Below are 14308 nucleotides of genomic sequence, written 5' to 3' on the forward strand. Positions count from 1 at the left end.
ATTACATCCCTGGGTGGTAATCTTGTGAGATTATTTGCCTTGTTCTTTTAGTCTTAACTTCTTTATTATAAGTGCTAATATTTCTTATCGTGAAAGAAATGAGATTAAATTGAGAGAATTAGTACTAAGGACCACTTTCTTAGATTTGATCTGTCAACCTATTGAATTTTTTTTTCGTTTTATGGTTCGACTAGTTGGTATCCGGAACTGAATTACCTGACTAATCTATATTCGGTATATAGGGCAAGGAATTCTTATTAAAAATTTATCTACTCTCACGACTCGAACCAAAGACCTTTAGTTAATGACGATGAGATCTTATCCATCCCATTACATCTACCATCAGTGGTAACCTTGTGAGATTATTCACCTTATTCTTTGTCTTATTATTTTTAAGTGCTAATATTTCTTATCGTGAAAGAAATGAGATTAAATTGAGAGAAATAGTCAAAGTCGTCAAGAGCATATCTCTTGTTGCATACGACGAGTATGACAAGTCTCTTGTACTCTTGTACTCCCTATCATTGAAGGTGAACTTTTCAAGCTTCTTTAATTTATTGGTTAAATGGGAAGTTTGGCATAAGTTTAGTAGTTTACTAATCAACGTCGAAAGAGATTTTCCCTACGAAAACACATAAAACACTGTCATCTTATACTCGATAATACTATTGCAAACATGATAATTTTCTAAGTAGAAGAGTAAACAATGCTTTTTAATATAATGTACCTCTTTAATTCCCTCACTTAAATCACATGCATCAGAACATTTGGTATTCTATTTCTTTATATCTCAAAGATTATTTATAACTAGAGTAATTTCAAACTATAAGGACGTCCTGGAATGTAATTCATATGTGTAGTCAATTGTCGATTACTTACCTCTGATTTTTGTATTAAGAAATTCATTAAATATCTATAAATATTTAACTGTAAACTCAATAATTATTGTATATATAGATCGAGATTGTCGTAGGAACACGAAAATTCAAATCCTGAATATATCTCTTGTCTATATAATCGTCATACCATTCTCCATTAATGTAAATCATGACCCTATTGAGTAGTTTCTCTATATGACATGTTCTTGTCATTTATGCTACTATACGCGCATTTGTTTCCGCAACCAGTAACGTGTGTCAAAAGCAATAGCTAACCATAGGACATTCTCTCTTGTCTACAAATTTAGGTTATTTCATTATACTTAATGAAGATTAAGTCAATGGACCTGAATTTATACAACCTATATTGGCCCTACCCACTTTCTCAGACGGCTGAAATTGCATTATGAAACGGATAGGATGAAACGGCAGTTAAGTATTTGGGTAAAGTTCCCATAGATATTTATTTTTACACTACATACTATGTTCTTATTTTTTTTCTTTTAATAAAAATGAGAAATTAGCTAGCTAGCTACAGGTTTCTAAAGGAAATGGAGAACCTGGGTTTAGTATTTAAAAATGACTAAGTTTTCAAGTACTTCCATTTGGTAAAGAATACAATTTTGTGTGTGCAATGCCTAATGTTGTTACGATTTGCAGGGTCAGGCTTAGGTCACGGCACAGAGGTCGTGTTATTCATTTATTTCATGTAATGAATTTCTTATTCTCCTTTTAATTGGTATGTGATAATTTTTATTACTTTTTTTGGCTTGTAATAACTTGATTGTTTATCTAAATGCCTTAATAAACTGAAAACATGAAAAACAGCATAAACTTGGAAAAGTCATAACCCAACATTTTAATACATGAATGTCATTCTATCTTTTCGTTTATTTGGTTTTCTCGTGTAGGACACGAGAAAAGTAAATAAATCATTATTTCTAAAAGCTAACAATTTTGGACAACTGAAGACATGCAGAAGGAGCAAATCTCTTAGGAATCCTGCAAACAAATCGTAGGTTGCCCGTTAAAGAACTGTAATGGTCCTCATTGAGTGAGTTTCTTCATACAAGGGTATAGCACATCGAAATCATCAATTCGAAAGCTGAATTCCGAGAAGAAGTGAATCAGCAATAAACAAACGGGAAGTTGGGGCAGAGGATCTTTTCACCTGGCTAGAAAATCACAGTATTCATCGTCCATAAAATTCCAGTCGGAGGGAAACCATGTATACTAATACTCGCCACCAATTATTTGCTTGTAACAGTGGGTTGAAAAATGTCCAGAGTTTGAAACTGGGGCCGGCTAAATTCGCATCTCAGATAAAACAGAGAAATGGGGGATAAAACTATGTCAATTTTACTGGAAGAAAATTATGCCGTTATCAATTCACAACTGGGAACATAACATGCAATGTTGAGCTTCTAGAAAGATGAGGAGAAGTTGAACTGCACACCAGTCTTCCCTCGGTCATGCTCTTGCTGCTTCAGTATGTAGCAGTAATTAACCTGGTGATATAATCAAAAAGTCAAGCACTTGAGACAGAATAGTTCAAAGAATTTATGCCCAATATCATCCTGCAATTTCGACTCTTATCAAATTAGATTTATGTGTCTGAACATCTGATACCAAATTCAGATTTAGATAATTATCGAGCCATAGGTGTTGCCAAAAGGCAAGAAACATAGGAAACTGCCAAAATTTGTTGGGCTTATTGCTCAAAGCACATAGCATTTCTGAAGGAGCTTTAGTGGAGACAAGCGCAATTGAAGAGCAAATAAAAATTTATATGTGATACAAGAAAAAGAATTAAAACTTTTTTTGCTTGGTAAAACCAGCCACCCAACACAGAAGTGCACCACTTGCTTCTTCTCACTTTGCTCCATTGGTGACTCAACCTCCAACCAAAGGTTTGGAGTGGAGGGTCCTTTACCAATAGGATATACCTCTCCCTTGTCAATGCAAGCAAAATACTATAAAACCAAAAAGCATTTATATGGATAATGGAATTGAAAAATTATACAATTAAGTGAAATGTATGAAGTGATGAAAGGCCAATTTTGAAAACCATGTACAAATTTCAGATGCAAAAATACCCTCTTTGTTTCTTATTTAAATTTACAAAATAGTTTTCTTACACTAAATCCTGAATTTCTCGTTCCTAAAAGCTCACACATTCATTCTTTCAATTTACTAGCTATGAATATCATGTCATGTCGCCCTCCTGGGTGCAGCCCTATGAGCGACGAGACACACCTTAGTATATGCACTAAGGCACTATCTAAGTGAGGGGAAACATCCAGCTTGCGCTACAACTAGTTTCAGGTTTTAAGTGCGCCTCAAGCGAGTTTTTAACAACACTGAGTAATAAATCCCAAAGCAGCATCTTCACTTCAGTAGCTAATGCAAAGAAACTGAGCAAGTGCCCCCCCCCCCCCCCCAAACCCCAACTCACCTTTTCCCAAAAACCCCGAGGAAAAAAGGAACATTTCTTCTTTTTTTTATAACTGAAAGATCCCCGAGGGCCTATGGCGCACGGGAGCTCAGCCCTCTACCCTTCTCCACTTAAGTACCATGCTTTTGTTCGAACCCATGATAAAGGTTAAAAAAAGAAACAGTTTCTTTAATTTCTATTCTTATTTCCTAAGTCAAGATAGCAAGCCATCATAGGCTCCACATAGCAGAAAGACTAGCCTAACCAAACTATTAATTCAATCTTTTCCCAACAGATTATTTGCTTCAATGGTTGAGGTGCATCACTGAGCAATGTCTTTCAAGAAAATTCTTCTAGGAACATTCTTGACAGCATTCCTCTCCCAAACCCCCTCACTCCTCCAGAACCTCACTCTCTGCCCTCTCCTCCACCCATCTTTTACCAGGATGACCTGTCCAAAGACACCATATTATTTATCAGGGGGTCAGAATTGAGTCTCACTTTTGTTCTTTACCCCCAGAAGTGGAAACTCCCGTGTTTTGAATTGTGCAACAGCAAAAAAGACATGTAGCTTGTATGTGCATAATGGACAAGGGAACAAATTTCACAGCGAAGAAGGAAAATCCACAAGCAGATCTTAACATGGATTACTTACCTCCATTCGGAAGAGCTTGGTCGGTACAATGACACCAAATCCAGCTGAAGCTCGGAATGATTCTTGGAATTTCTGTAAAGACAAATCTTTATACGCATTTTCTGTTAATTTGTTCAGGCTTCCGGTACAAGCAAAAGCATGGCCATGAATCCCAGCTTCTCTCAATACCCGCAATGGTAGATCAAAAGAAAGGTCCGCAAAAGCAGTAACAGCGAGATCTCCTCCCACAAAATCCATTGCAGAAGCTGCATCATAGCTCTCATCACTGGAATTCTCTACAACTTGCCTTCTAGGTTCAGCAGGTCCCAATCCCCTGGTCTTGAAGCCCAATAAAGATGATGGCCCCCCAAGTGCACAAACTGGAGAGGAATTACCACCCAGAAAAAATTTCTCAGGTAAAAAGGTAGGCAGACTTAAGGACCCACTCCCCCATGGGACAGTTACACCAGCAGAAATTCCAATGTTGAGAGCAGCATTATAAAATCCCAGAGGTAAAGCATAGCGGAAGTCCAACTCCTGTTCAGAAATCCATAAGTTTTGTTATACTGTGGATCTGATAGTTCAGAAGCATATATAGGTTCAGAATCAGACTGTCATAATGGTGGGAAATATATGATTGATAGATACCAGGCAAGATGGCGATAACGAGTTACAAAACTATTCTACTGCCACTAGCAGTCGATCTAAATGAGAGTGAGATATAGATTACATCTGAAACAACAAAACAGAATGGGTAAAAGGAAAACTGCAGTTAAATCTAACTGTTCAACATCAAAAGAAACCTAGATAGTAACAAAGTTATTTAAGAAAAACTAAAAGAGATTTCAGTCACACAGACGGAAAATCTATTTGAGAAAGAAAAAAAAAAGAGAAAAAATAACAGACAGTGAACTGTACGAACCTGACGGAGAAAGCGTAACCCCCGGTGATCTGGTAGGAGGCCACCAATTTGAGAAGACGAAAGAAAGGCATATCCTCGGGTTGGTCTCAGAGGAGAGTTTCTCCTATCAATTTTAAATGTATACTTTAGAGCTGAAATTAAACTATGTCCAAGCTGTCTCCTCACTGCTCTCGATGACATTTGTGATGGGTCAGTCAAGGCTCGCCAAGAGAGACTGTATGCCAAATCATGCCTTCTGGATGACAGTAGGCCAAGAGAAAGTCCCAAAGCTCGTTCTTTGTAAGAGGAGAACTTCAGCCAATCTTGAGAAAGAAGAGATAATCGAGCTGTCACAGGGGTGATCAATCTTTTGAATCTGGGTAGAGACACACCAGCACTAACCTCTGAAGTCAGGTCCCAGCCATAAGCCAAAGACCCATCCCATATATCCCCATAACCTAACAAGTTTTTCAGCTTCAATGAACCTTCAAGCGACCAAGCTCTAGCCTACAGAAGCAAATTGAAATTTTAATCAAATTCCAAGAGAAAAAACAGCAACTGATGTAAGCACGCTGCTTCCATAATTCCGAAGCATGTTCACACACCACGTGAGAGAACCCAATAGTTCACCAATAGCAAGATCACAGAACAGATTTTAGTTACACATGCAAACTGAAGTGAAAAAAACATAACAGCTTGAGTCTTTTCTCTCATCTCTCTATAGTATCAAACTTTGGTTATTGACTCTCTTCTTTAAATATTAGGTCTTTGGCAAATATCCCGAGAAACTCTTATTCTATTTTTATCCTTCATAATATCAGGGTTTGCTATTGAGGCCCTTATCTCAATTTGAATTTCCAGTAAAAGTTCTGAAAGGTCTTCCCTTATTTTACTTCACGAAATTACAATTTGTGCAATGAGTCCCTCCTCTAAATGTTGATTCCTACTCTGAGTTTCAACAACTTTTCCAATTACTCTTTACCCTCATTCTAGCAATGTTAATGAAGCCCTAGAGATTTCTAACAGATACTTCTCTCTGGAAATTGAGAAATAGACTTTTTCATGTGGGACAAGAAGCACATTCTTTCATTGTGCAGTAACTGCCAAATTTCTGAAAGAAAGAATTCCAGCACCACTTTATTTTTTTTTGATGAAGTAGCACCACTTTTCTTTTTGGAGATTGTAAACTATTTCGGAGAGACTATTTCAACGATAATATGCAGGTGTTGTTCCTTCAATCATCCTTATCAAAAAATAAGTGTTCCTTTAATCAATAACTTTTTCCAACATAGTTTACTTTCCTGTTTTCATAATTTTCTGAGACAGACTTTCCTGCTTACATACAAGCTAAAGCTGCTCATTAATTTGACTTGATCAAGGGACTAAAAATAGTTATAAGCTAGAATGCTCTAGATTCATCGTATGTTTAGGTTAGTAGTGTGGAATATTTATCCAATTCTGTTATGCTTATGAATCTCGGTATTTAGGGTGTTAAAGGGGATGAGAAGAGTACAAAAAAAGAGAGGAAAATGGAAGACGGAAGCTTCAAGAACCAATCCAAGACAAGTTCTCTTCTTCTTTTTCTTTTTTTCTTTTACACAATCCCGTTAAGACTATTAAGGGAACAGTATCATTAATGTCTATGGTCTACAAATACCATTGGATGATGAAATTAAACTAAATTGGGAAGATACTATACCTTCATCCACGGGATTCAAATGACCAACAGAATTTATTTTTTATTTTTTTGACAGGTAATGACCAACAGAACTTTATTAGTTCTTGGGAGAGATCTGCAGGGACATATAACTAAATAGAGCAACAGTTTCGACCAAAGACATGGAGAAATAGTTGTGGCAGCCGAAAATGCATAAGTGGAAGGCTGTCTAGAGGCTCCTCTAACTTATGATCTAGTTTTAACCAATACTTATTTTAAAAGAAGTAATCACAGTTGATAATATTTGAAAGTACACGCAAGAAATAGGCTAATTCAGCATCCTTTTGTTCAATTTCTCGTGGAGTAAAATTCTCGTGAGTACGAGTCAAGGGAATGGACCCCTGCCTCGGATGTCCATATAAAGAACACGACGAGACACAAGCAATAAGACACATAATAATTGCAAAATCATACAAAAGTAGCCCTAGCCACCTAATGGTCCTGGAGGCTGGATGTGAAGCTAAAGAGTTAGAAGAGCTACGAGGAGCCAAAAATTTGGTGGGAGAAGCTAAAATGCATAAACCAGATAGCATTCAGTGACAAGATAGTGAAGGAAGGAGGATGACATTTAGAAGCCAATACAGACATCCTTCGGAAAGAAATGATAGGTTGCATTAGAAAAAGTAGCAAATGGAGTTCTGGGTACATCTAAAAGCCTAGGACTTCAACCATAAGAATCATGATAAAGGAGTAAGCAGGTGCAAAGAGCTATTAAAGCAAAACGAGAGTATATGAGGTTACCAACAGCAGATCTTTCTCCATTTTCTTTCTAGTATATGAGGTTACCAACAGCAGAAAAGGGGTAACGATCTGAACCTAGTTAACTGTAATAACTCAGCTAAGTTTTGATCAAAGATAGGGCGATCAAGATAGAAATGAGACATAAATCATGAGAATAATTTTGCAAATCTTCATACATCCATGACAGACAAAACTTGGCTGACTCTAAGAAATAGGACTATTCAAGTAAAGATGCCACGGCAACAATAAAGAACACCGGATGGCCGAAATTAGAGGAAAGGGAGGAAATGGAAATTGTCTGATCCAACAAATCAATTACTGCATGGAAGGTAACTCAGAAGAGTCACAGACAAATGACTGTATGAAAGTTGAGGAGAAGTCCATACTACGAGGAGAAAATTTAACCATATATCATATCAAAGGGGAACATGGATATCATGTTCACACTCATGCTAGAAAGTGATTGGAACTTGGGAACATGCCAACAACGAGATGCTGGATAATAGATTTTAATATAGACAGATGCGGACCTAGGATTTGAAGTTTATGGGTTCCTACAACGACCTCAAGTTAATATACGATAATAACTAGGTTCACAGCCAAATATTTATAAATATTTAGTGAATTTCTTAATACATACACAGGGCCTGCAAAAACTACTGGATCCAGTGAACCCACAGGTTACACTGTAGATACACATAGATGTCCAAGTCCGCGAATAAAGCAGTCACTTACCTAGGCTGTTCAACTGGCTGTCATTCCAAGCTTAAAACAGATGAAACAAGGAACTGACATATCAAAGTTATTAGAGTATAGTGGTTGAATAAGGGACAAATATTGAACATGAACAGGAGCACATTTTTCTGAGTTATTCATTGTAGTGCAGCCAATTAAATGTTTTAATTGCAAAGTGTCACATGTTCCTCATTCACACATCAACCAACCGGTATAGTTTGAATTTAAACGTATAATCAAACTCAGAAGAATGGAGTAATTCATAAAATACCTCAGGCTTGGAAAAAACTCCAACACTTCCGGTAAGTGGATTTTCACTTTCCACAACCTCAACAACCACATTAGTAGTCCCAGGCAGCTCCGGTGGGCCGGAATCAAGAGTAATATTAACGGAATCGAAAATATCGAACTGTTGAAGTCTCGCATTAGCAATACTAGCCGCCTTAAGCAGCTCCTGAACAGTTGTGGCATTTTTTAGGGCTTCTACCTCAGCTTCGATGAGTGATTCTTTAGTCTTAGTATTGCCTTTAATAATCACATCGTGGACTCGTAAAGGTACTCGCTCTGACGATAGCCGCCGGAATAAACTCTCCATTTTAACCCTATCGGAACGCATTCGAGATTCTTCGGTAACTGGCTTGGGCTGTACTTCTTCTTCTTCATCTTCATCTTCGTCTTCTTCCACGATTTCTTCGTAATCGACGTCTTCGTCGGGTTCGGTCTCGTCGTCGTCGTCGTCGTCGATCGGCCGTCGGCGATTTTCTTCGGGTGAGGAAGCCATAGATGATGAGAGTTAAAAGAGGGTTGCAAAAGGTAGGCGGGTTTATAGAGAAGAGAAGACTTGGGAAAAAAGGCCCCAAAAAAATAAAAATATAAGGGGCAAAGCAAAACGGCGCTGGGGGGTGGCTTACTAGTGAATGCTGCAGATGGGTTCTGTGTGAGTTTTTCGGGTTTTACACCTAAGATGTATGTTCTTTTTTATAATTTGCACCTTATTCCGTTCATATTAGTAATTTGTAGCGTCATTAAAATGGTTAAAATAAAATAATTATTATTTATTAAAAAATAATTTGGATTAATTTTTTTAAAAATTGATCAAATATAGATAAGAACTATATTATTTATTTAGAAAATCGATAACCAATAAATAATTAATGAGTTTAATTTTTATATTTGTAAAACGTGAAAAATTTTAACTTTGGGAGACTAAAAATTCTCCCAAAAGTAATCATATTCAAGAAGTCATGGATATTTATATTTTTCGTCGGTTAACCCGATTTATCCATATTAAATATGGGTCGGGGCGAATACTTTATCCATCTTTTTGCATTATCAGTTTTCGACTCGCTCATATCTGATACGGCTCGCCCGTTTGATACCCCTAGTAATTTGCACCCTAATTTCCTACTAATAATAAAATCACTCTCCTTTAACTTTTCTCTTAGAGGGGAAAAAAGAAAAATACCAACCCACATCTTAACCTTTCATGATCAATCGTTCGACTCAAATAAACTTTTCTTTGAAGAGAAGAGGACAGTGTAAATCTAACTTATATTTATTGTGTGAATAATTTTACGTTGATATAATTAAACTACAAATTTGGATGGTAACTCAAAATAAGTTTTGGGTAGAATATTGGTCGAAACTAATTAAAATTCAACCAGATTTAACTCATCGAATTTTTTTTAAAAAAAAGTAAATCATTTGACACCCTTGATTGAATGTAATACAATTACTAATAGGTGCAGTATTGAAAGATGATAAAGTTTCTCTCCAAAAGTAAATGAAACTTTTACGCAATACATATAACATTGGTGTTGTTGTAATTAATAGTTTTCCATGTTCTTCCTTATGATTTGGCAAGTAAATCCTCCTCTAGTTGTATATTTGTCAAGATAATAACATGATCTGAGGCTGACTTTCATCAAGAAGTACCTATAAATTATGTCTATTACTTCAATTTGTTAAATTCTAGTTGTAGTATAAAATATTATTGAAGTGACTACTTTTTTCACTAAATTCTTCGTCAATGGAAAACTTCGGTGCATTCTTCCGCTATTCCGTTTTCCTTATTGCTTACACTTGTGGTATGTATGCAACTACAATTGCTATTTGCGGTTTCCACTTGAACTTACAATTTTTTTTTTCTCTATAAAGTTTTTCTCTTTCATTTTTATTTTGTTTGTTATGACATTTGTGATAAGGTAAAGAGGAGGCACACGATATGCATTACCAAGAGTAATATCATAGAATAGTGTCGCCTAATAATCAGTAAAGTAGAATGAAATCATAGATCTCGTTCAAATCTTACTAGAAACAAAAAGGCGCTGCACAATTTTTCTATATATGTCTAAGCTTTGATAGATAAAGTTATTCGGGGTACGAGCAAGCTGATAATATCACTTTGTAAATTATGACAAAAACAGAAGGAAAGGGTATATCACAATTTTGTCCCATAATTTTTGAAAAGAATAAATATGCAAATCATAATCATGGTTCCTTCTTATTTAAAACCCACTAATGAATATGAATTACTCGACAAAATGTGATGTTATTGAATTGAACTTTTACATTTCTCTTTTACGTATGAATTATAATAATTATTATATTTTTATAGTGATTTTGTAATGTTTCATTGGTAGCTATGTTCGTAATGACTCAAGTTCTCTCAACAAATGCTCAGAATGCATTATGTGAAGCAGAATATCCCGGTCCTTGTGTTCCATGGAATCCATTTTGTACAGGTGATTGTCAAAATCGTTTTAGACCGAATTTTGTTACTTCAGAGTGTGTGGAGAAAAATCATGATACTGTTTGTGTGTGCTTCTACAAGAGTGACAAGCCATGTCCACAACCAAAGACTCATTAGAACTTGCATCATATTCTTCTATCACTTCCCAAAAGAAATGTTATGCAAAGAAAGAAAAGATTGTATTTTTATTTGATGATACTACCGAGGAGAGGTGTGCATGGACCGGGTTGGTTCGGTTTTTATCAAAATTAAACCAAAATAACTATATCGGTTTGGATTGGTTCGATTTTGTCGGGTTTTTCGGATTTTTTGTTACTTAAATATTATTTTAATCTTACTTTGTTAAATTATTAATTAATAAATATATGTTTAGTAAAAATATAAAAAATTGACAAACATATTATCTATTAAAATATTCTTATGGGAGAATTTTTTTAGTAACACATAATAGTTATTTTTTTAGTCGTTTAACAATAATATTTTCTTGATGTACACTTTCAAGGTTAACCGAATTTAGTACTTAACCATAAAAATCAATATGATACCTAAATAATAATAATCACCTCACATTCGAAAAAGATATAAGAATTTAATAGATCTTAACATATGATATGAATATGGAAAAACAAAAAGATTGATGCATTTCAGTAACACTTGATGAGAAAGTAATCGTACAACCTATTATTTAAGATTAATAAATATGGAGCACTTCATATACTATTAAATATTATATCCCGCAAGAGAATCCCAAATATTTCTAGATATTTTTTAAAGAAAATTCTATACAAAATCTTAAAAATATATACAAAAATTATATATTTATATATCGGTTTGGTTTAGGTTTTTTTACTCAATACCAAGCCAAATCAAACCAAACCTAGTCGGATTTTTTAATAGACTTGGGTTGACTTTTTGATTTGGTACGATTTTCCGGTTCAATTTGTACACCCTGCTGCCGAGCAAGAATGAAAAGATTTTACCACATGTGGGTTTTGCACCCGTTGAGGTCATTTGGTTAGGGTATACATATGATTAGTCTCCCAGTTTAAACAAAGGTGAACCGCAATTTTTGTTAGAATAAAAAGGCGGTTGGAAGAAAATTTGGTTATTATCTGAATATCCTAAATTTGTCTAATGTGTACATAACTTCACATCTTTACTTTCTTTCTTTTTTATGTTATATGGAAACATTGCCTAAAAGATTTAATGTCTTTATTTGATGAGATATAAATTAGTGTTTAAATTGTTTATCTTTTCTTGGTTAAATATGCAAATATTTGTTGTTCTCACTGTATTTGTTGTTCCGACCGTCAAAAACGGCCTGAAATCGCGTTTTTCTGACGGGTTTCCGACCCAAAAAGGTCGGTCGAAAAATACGGGGTCGCAAAATATTTGCGACCAAATCAGTCACAAATTTACCGTTTCAGTCGGAAAATTAAATAATAAAATTAATTTTTAATTAAATATTCCGACCAAAATAGTCGTACATATTGAGTATAAATTAATTACATAATTTTAGAAATTCTCAATTTGCGACCGAGTCAGTCGCAAATGTGGTAATTTTTTGGTGAAATTTGCGACTGATTCGGTCGCAAATTAGCCCCAAATCTGGAACAAAATTAGAAGAATTCTACTGTATTTTTAATTACACCACCTGCCAAATAAAATTGTCACGATCTAATTTCCCCTATAGGCCGCGATGGTGTCCAACGTCGCCGCTAGGCAAGCTAACGGTGAACTAGCCATGTATTTGTTCTTTTTAATAATTTCAAAGTAGTTGATTTTTATTTGTTAAGTAAATGAATAGCGAGAAATTATAGTAAGGTAAATCATAAATTAATGAGAGAGTAGATACAGTGAAATTAATACTCAAACCATAAAGTGTCTACTAGAATGTTGTAGAACATACAAAATATCTATGTTACTATCTGAAATAAGATAGACAAAAGTCAATTTAAAATCTCCACTGACACATACTAACTTCAAGTATTACGGGCCATTAAGTAAATTATAATTTCTTAAGTCATAAAAATAATATCAAGTGTAATCAGACTCTAAGCTTCATCACGCACAATTTATGCCAAGGTCGTACGACCCGATCCAGAATAATATGTACACTGCCGAGGGTCGACCGACACGAACCATAGATGCATCTATTATACTGCCTAAGCGTTCGTCCCGCTCCACAAGAAGAGAGAATACTCTACGAACATCCGATCTAACGGTTATCATAAGACTGATACACAAAGAGGCACAATTTCTATCTACGGTCAAGTAACTCGCCAAAACTTAAAATAAGTGAAGTTCGGTCTTTACGAATCCTTTATCAAGTTTCAATATAATTTAAGCACTTAAATTAACAAGCAGAGTGCAAATAATACAAGTAATTTCATGATAGGATCTTAAAACTACCCGAACATAAGCATGATTTGTAGCTACGCACGGACTCTCATCACTTCGAGCGTACGTAGCACCCACAATTTGAAGCAAATAGTAATTTAAAACACCTATGGCGTCAATTCCCTCTTACAAGGTTAGGCAAGAGACTTACCTCATCCCATAGCTCACTTTTCAGCCAACAAATTCACTCCAAAGTCTCAAGTCGGTGCCGAACAATCCGAAACTAATCAAATATTATATAAATTAATCAATATGAGCTCAAAAGCTCATAATTTAGTCCCTAGAGTAATTACCCAACCCAAATTGGAAGATTCATAAAATTCACCCCCAGACCCACTTGCCTGGATTCCGGAAAATTTTCGAAGATAAATGTTACCCATAACCCCACGAATTCAAATATGTAATTTTTATCCAATTTCATAATTATTTTAATGGTTTAATCCCATTTTTATCAAAACCTAGTTTTTCAACTAACCCATAATTTCTACAATTTACATGTTAAGAATCTACCAAAATTCACGTATTAAACTCACATTAAGTAGTAGTTACTTACCTCACGATGAATGGCGAAAAACCTCTCTCCAAGAGCTCCTCAATCGACCACTCCACGTGAAAATGAGATAAAAAATCACCTAAGTCCGATATAAATGCACCTCACTGCCCCATCGATTTTCGTACCTGCGACAAAACAATCGCACATGCGGCTCCGCTTCTGCGGAAAAGTGGGTCACACCTGCGAACCCAAGTTGGTTGGCATCTTTCCGCTTCTGCGATCGCATTCCTCACACCTACGAGTTCGCAGGTGCAGCACATTCTCCGCTTCTGCGACCAATGGCCATCCCACGCCAAGCGGCTTATGTGGTCATTGGCTCGCTTCTGCGAGCTCGTACTTGCGGCCAATTCTTCGCAGGTGCGAACGCTCCAGACCCTTGCTGCTTCAGCCATTCTTTCAAGTTCAAATATGTTCCGCACATCGTCCGAATAACACCCAAGGCCCTCGGGGCCCCGTCCAAATATACCAATAAGTTCGTAAACATACAACGGACTCGCTCGAACCCTCAGAACGCATAAAACAACATCAAAACTAAGAATCACACCACAAACCAAATCGAATCA

At 35.8% G+C, this 14308-nt stretch overlaps 1 protein-coding gene across 1 annotated transcript; it reads right to left on the bottom strand.

The window, feature by feature from the left end:
• Positions 1-1713: 1713 nt before the first annotated feature.
• LOC107796356 (uncharacterized) lies at positions 1714-8977 on the bottom strand. The gene is made up of 4 exons (XM_075226189.1): positions 8312-8977; positions 4869-5354; positions 3968-4483; positions 1714-2386 (listed from the first exon to the last, which is right to left on the bottom strand). Exons 1-4 carry the CDS (start codon positions 8819-8821, stop codon positions 2303-2305), a joined length of 1596 nt encoding a protein of 531 aa, XP_075082290.1. The 5' UTR covers positions 8822-8977; the 3' UTR covers positions 1714-2302.
• Between the last annotated feature and the right edge of the window lie 5331 nt (positions 8978-14308).

The sequence above is a fragment of the Nicotiana tabacum genome, chromosome 12, assembly GCF_000715075.1.
Source record: "Nicotiana tabacum cultivar K326 chromosome 12, ASM71507v2, whole genome shotgun sequence".
Lineage (NCBI taxonomy): Eukaryota > Viridiplantae > Streptophyta > Magnoliopsida > Solanales > Solanaceae > Nicotiana > Nicotiana tabacum.

What these genes read in the sequence shown, in the direction of transcription:
- LOC107796356 (XM_075226189.1), bottom strand. Translation starts at nt 8,821, where the DNA reads ATGGCTTCCTCACCCGAAGAAAATCGCCGACGGCCGATCGACGACGAC. An exon ending in GAGTTTTTTCCAAGCCTGAG is followed by an intron (nt 5,355 to 8,311) that starts GTATTTTATGAA and finishes TTGCTTCTGTAG; the next exon opens with GCTAGAGCTTGGTCGCTTGA. An exon ending in GGTTACGCTTTCTCCGTCAG is followed by an intron (nt 4,484 to 4,868) that starts GTTCGTACAGTT and finishes ATTTCTGAACAG; the next exon opens with GAGTTGGACTTCCGCTATGC.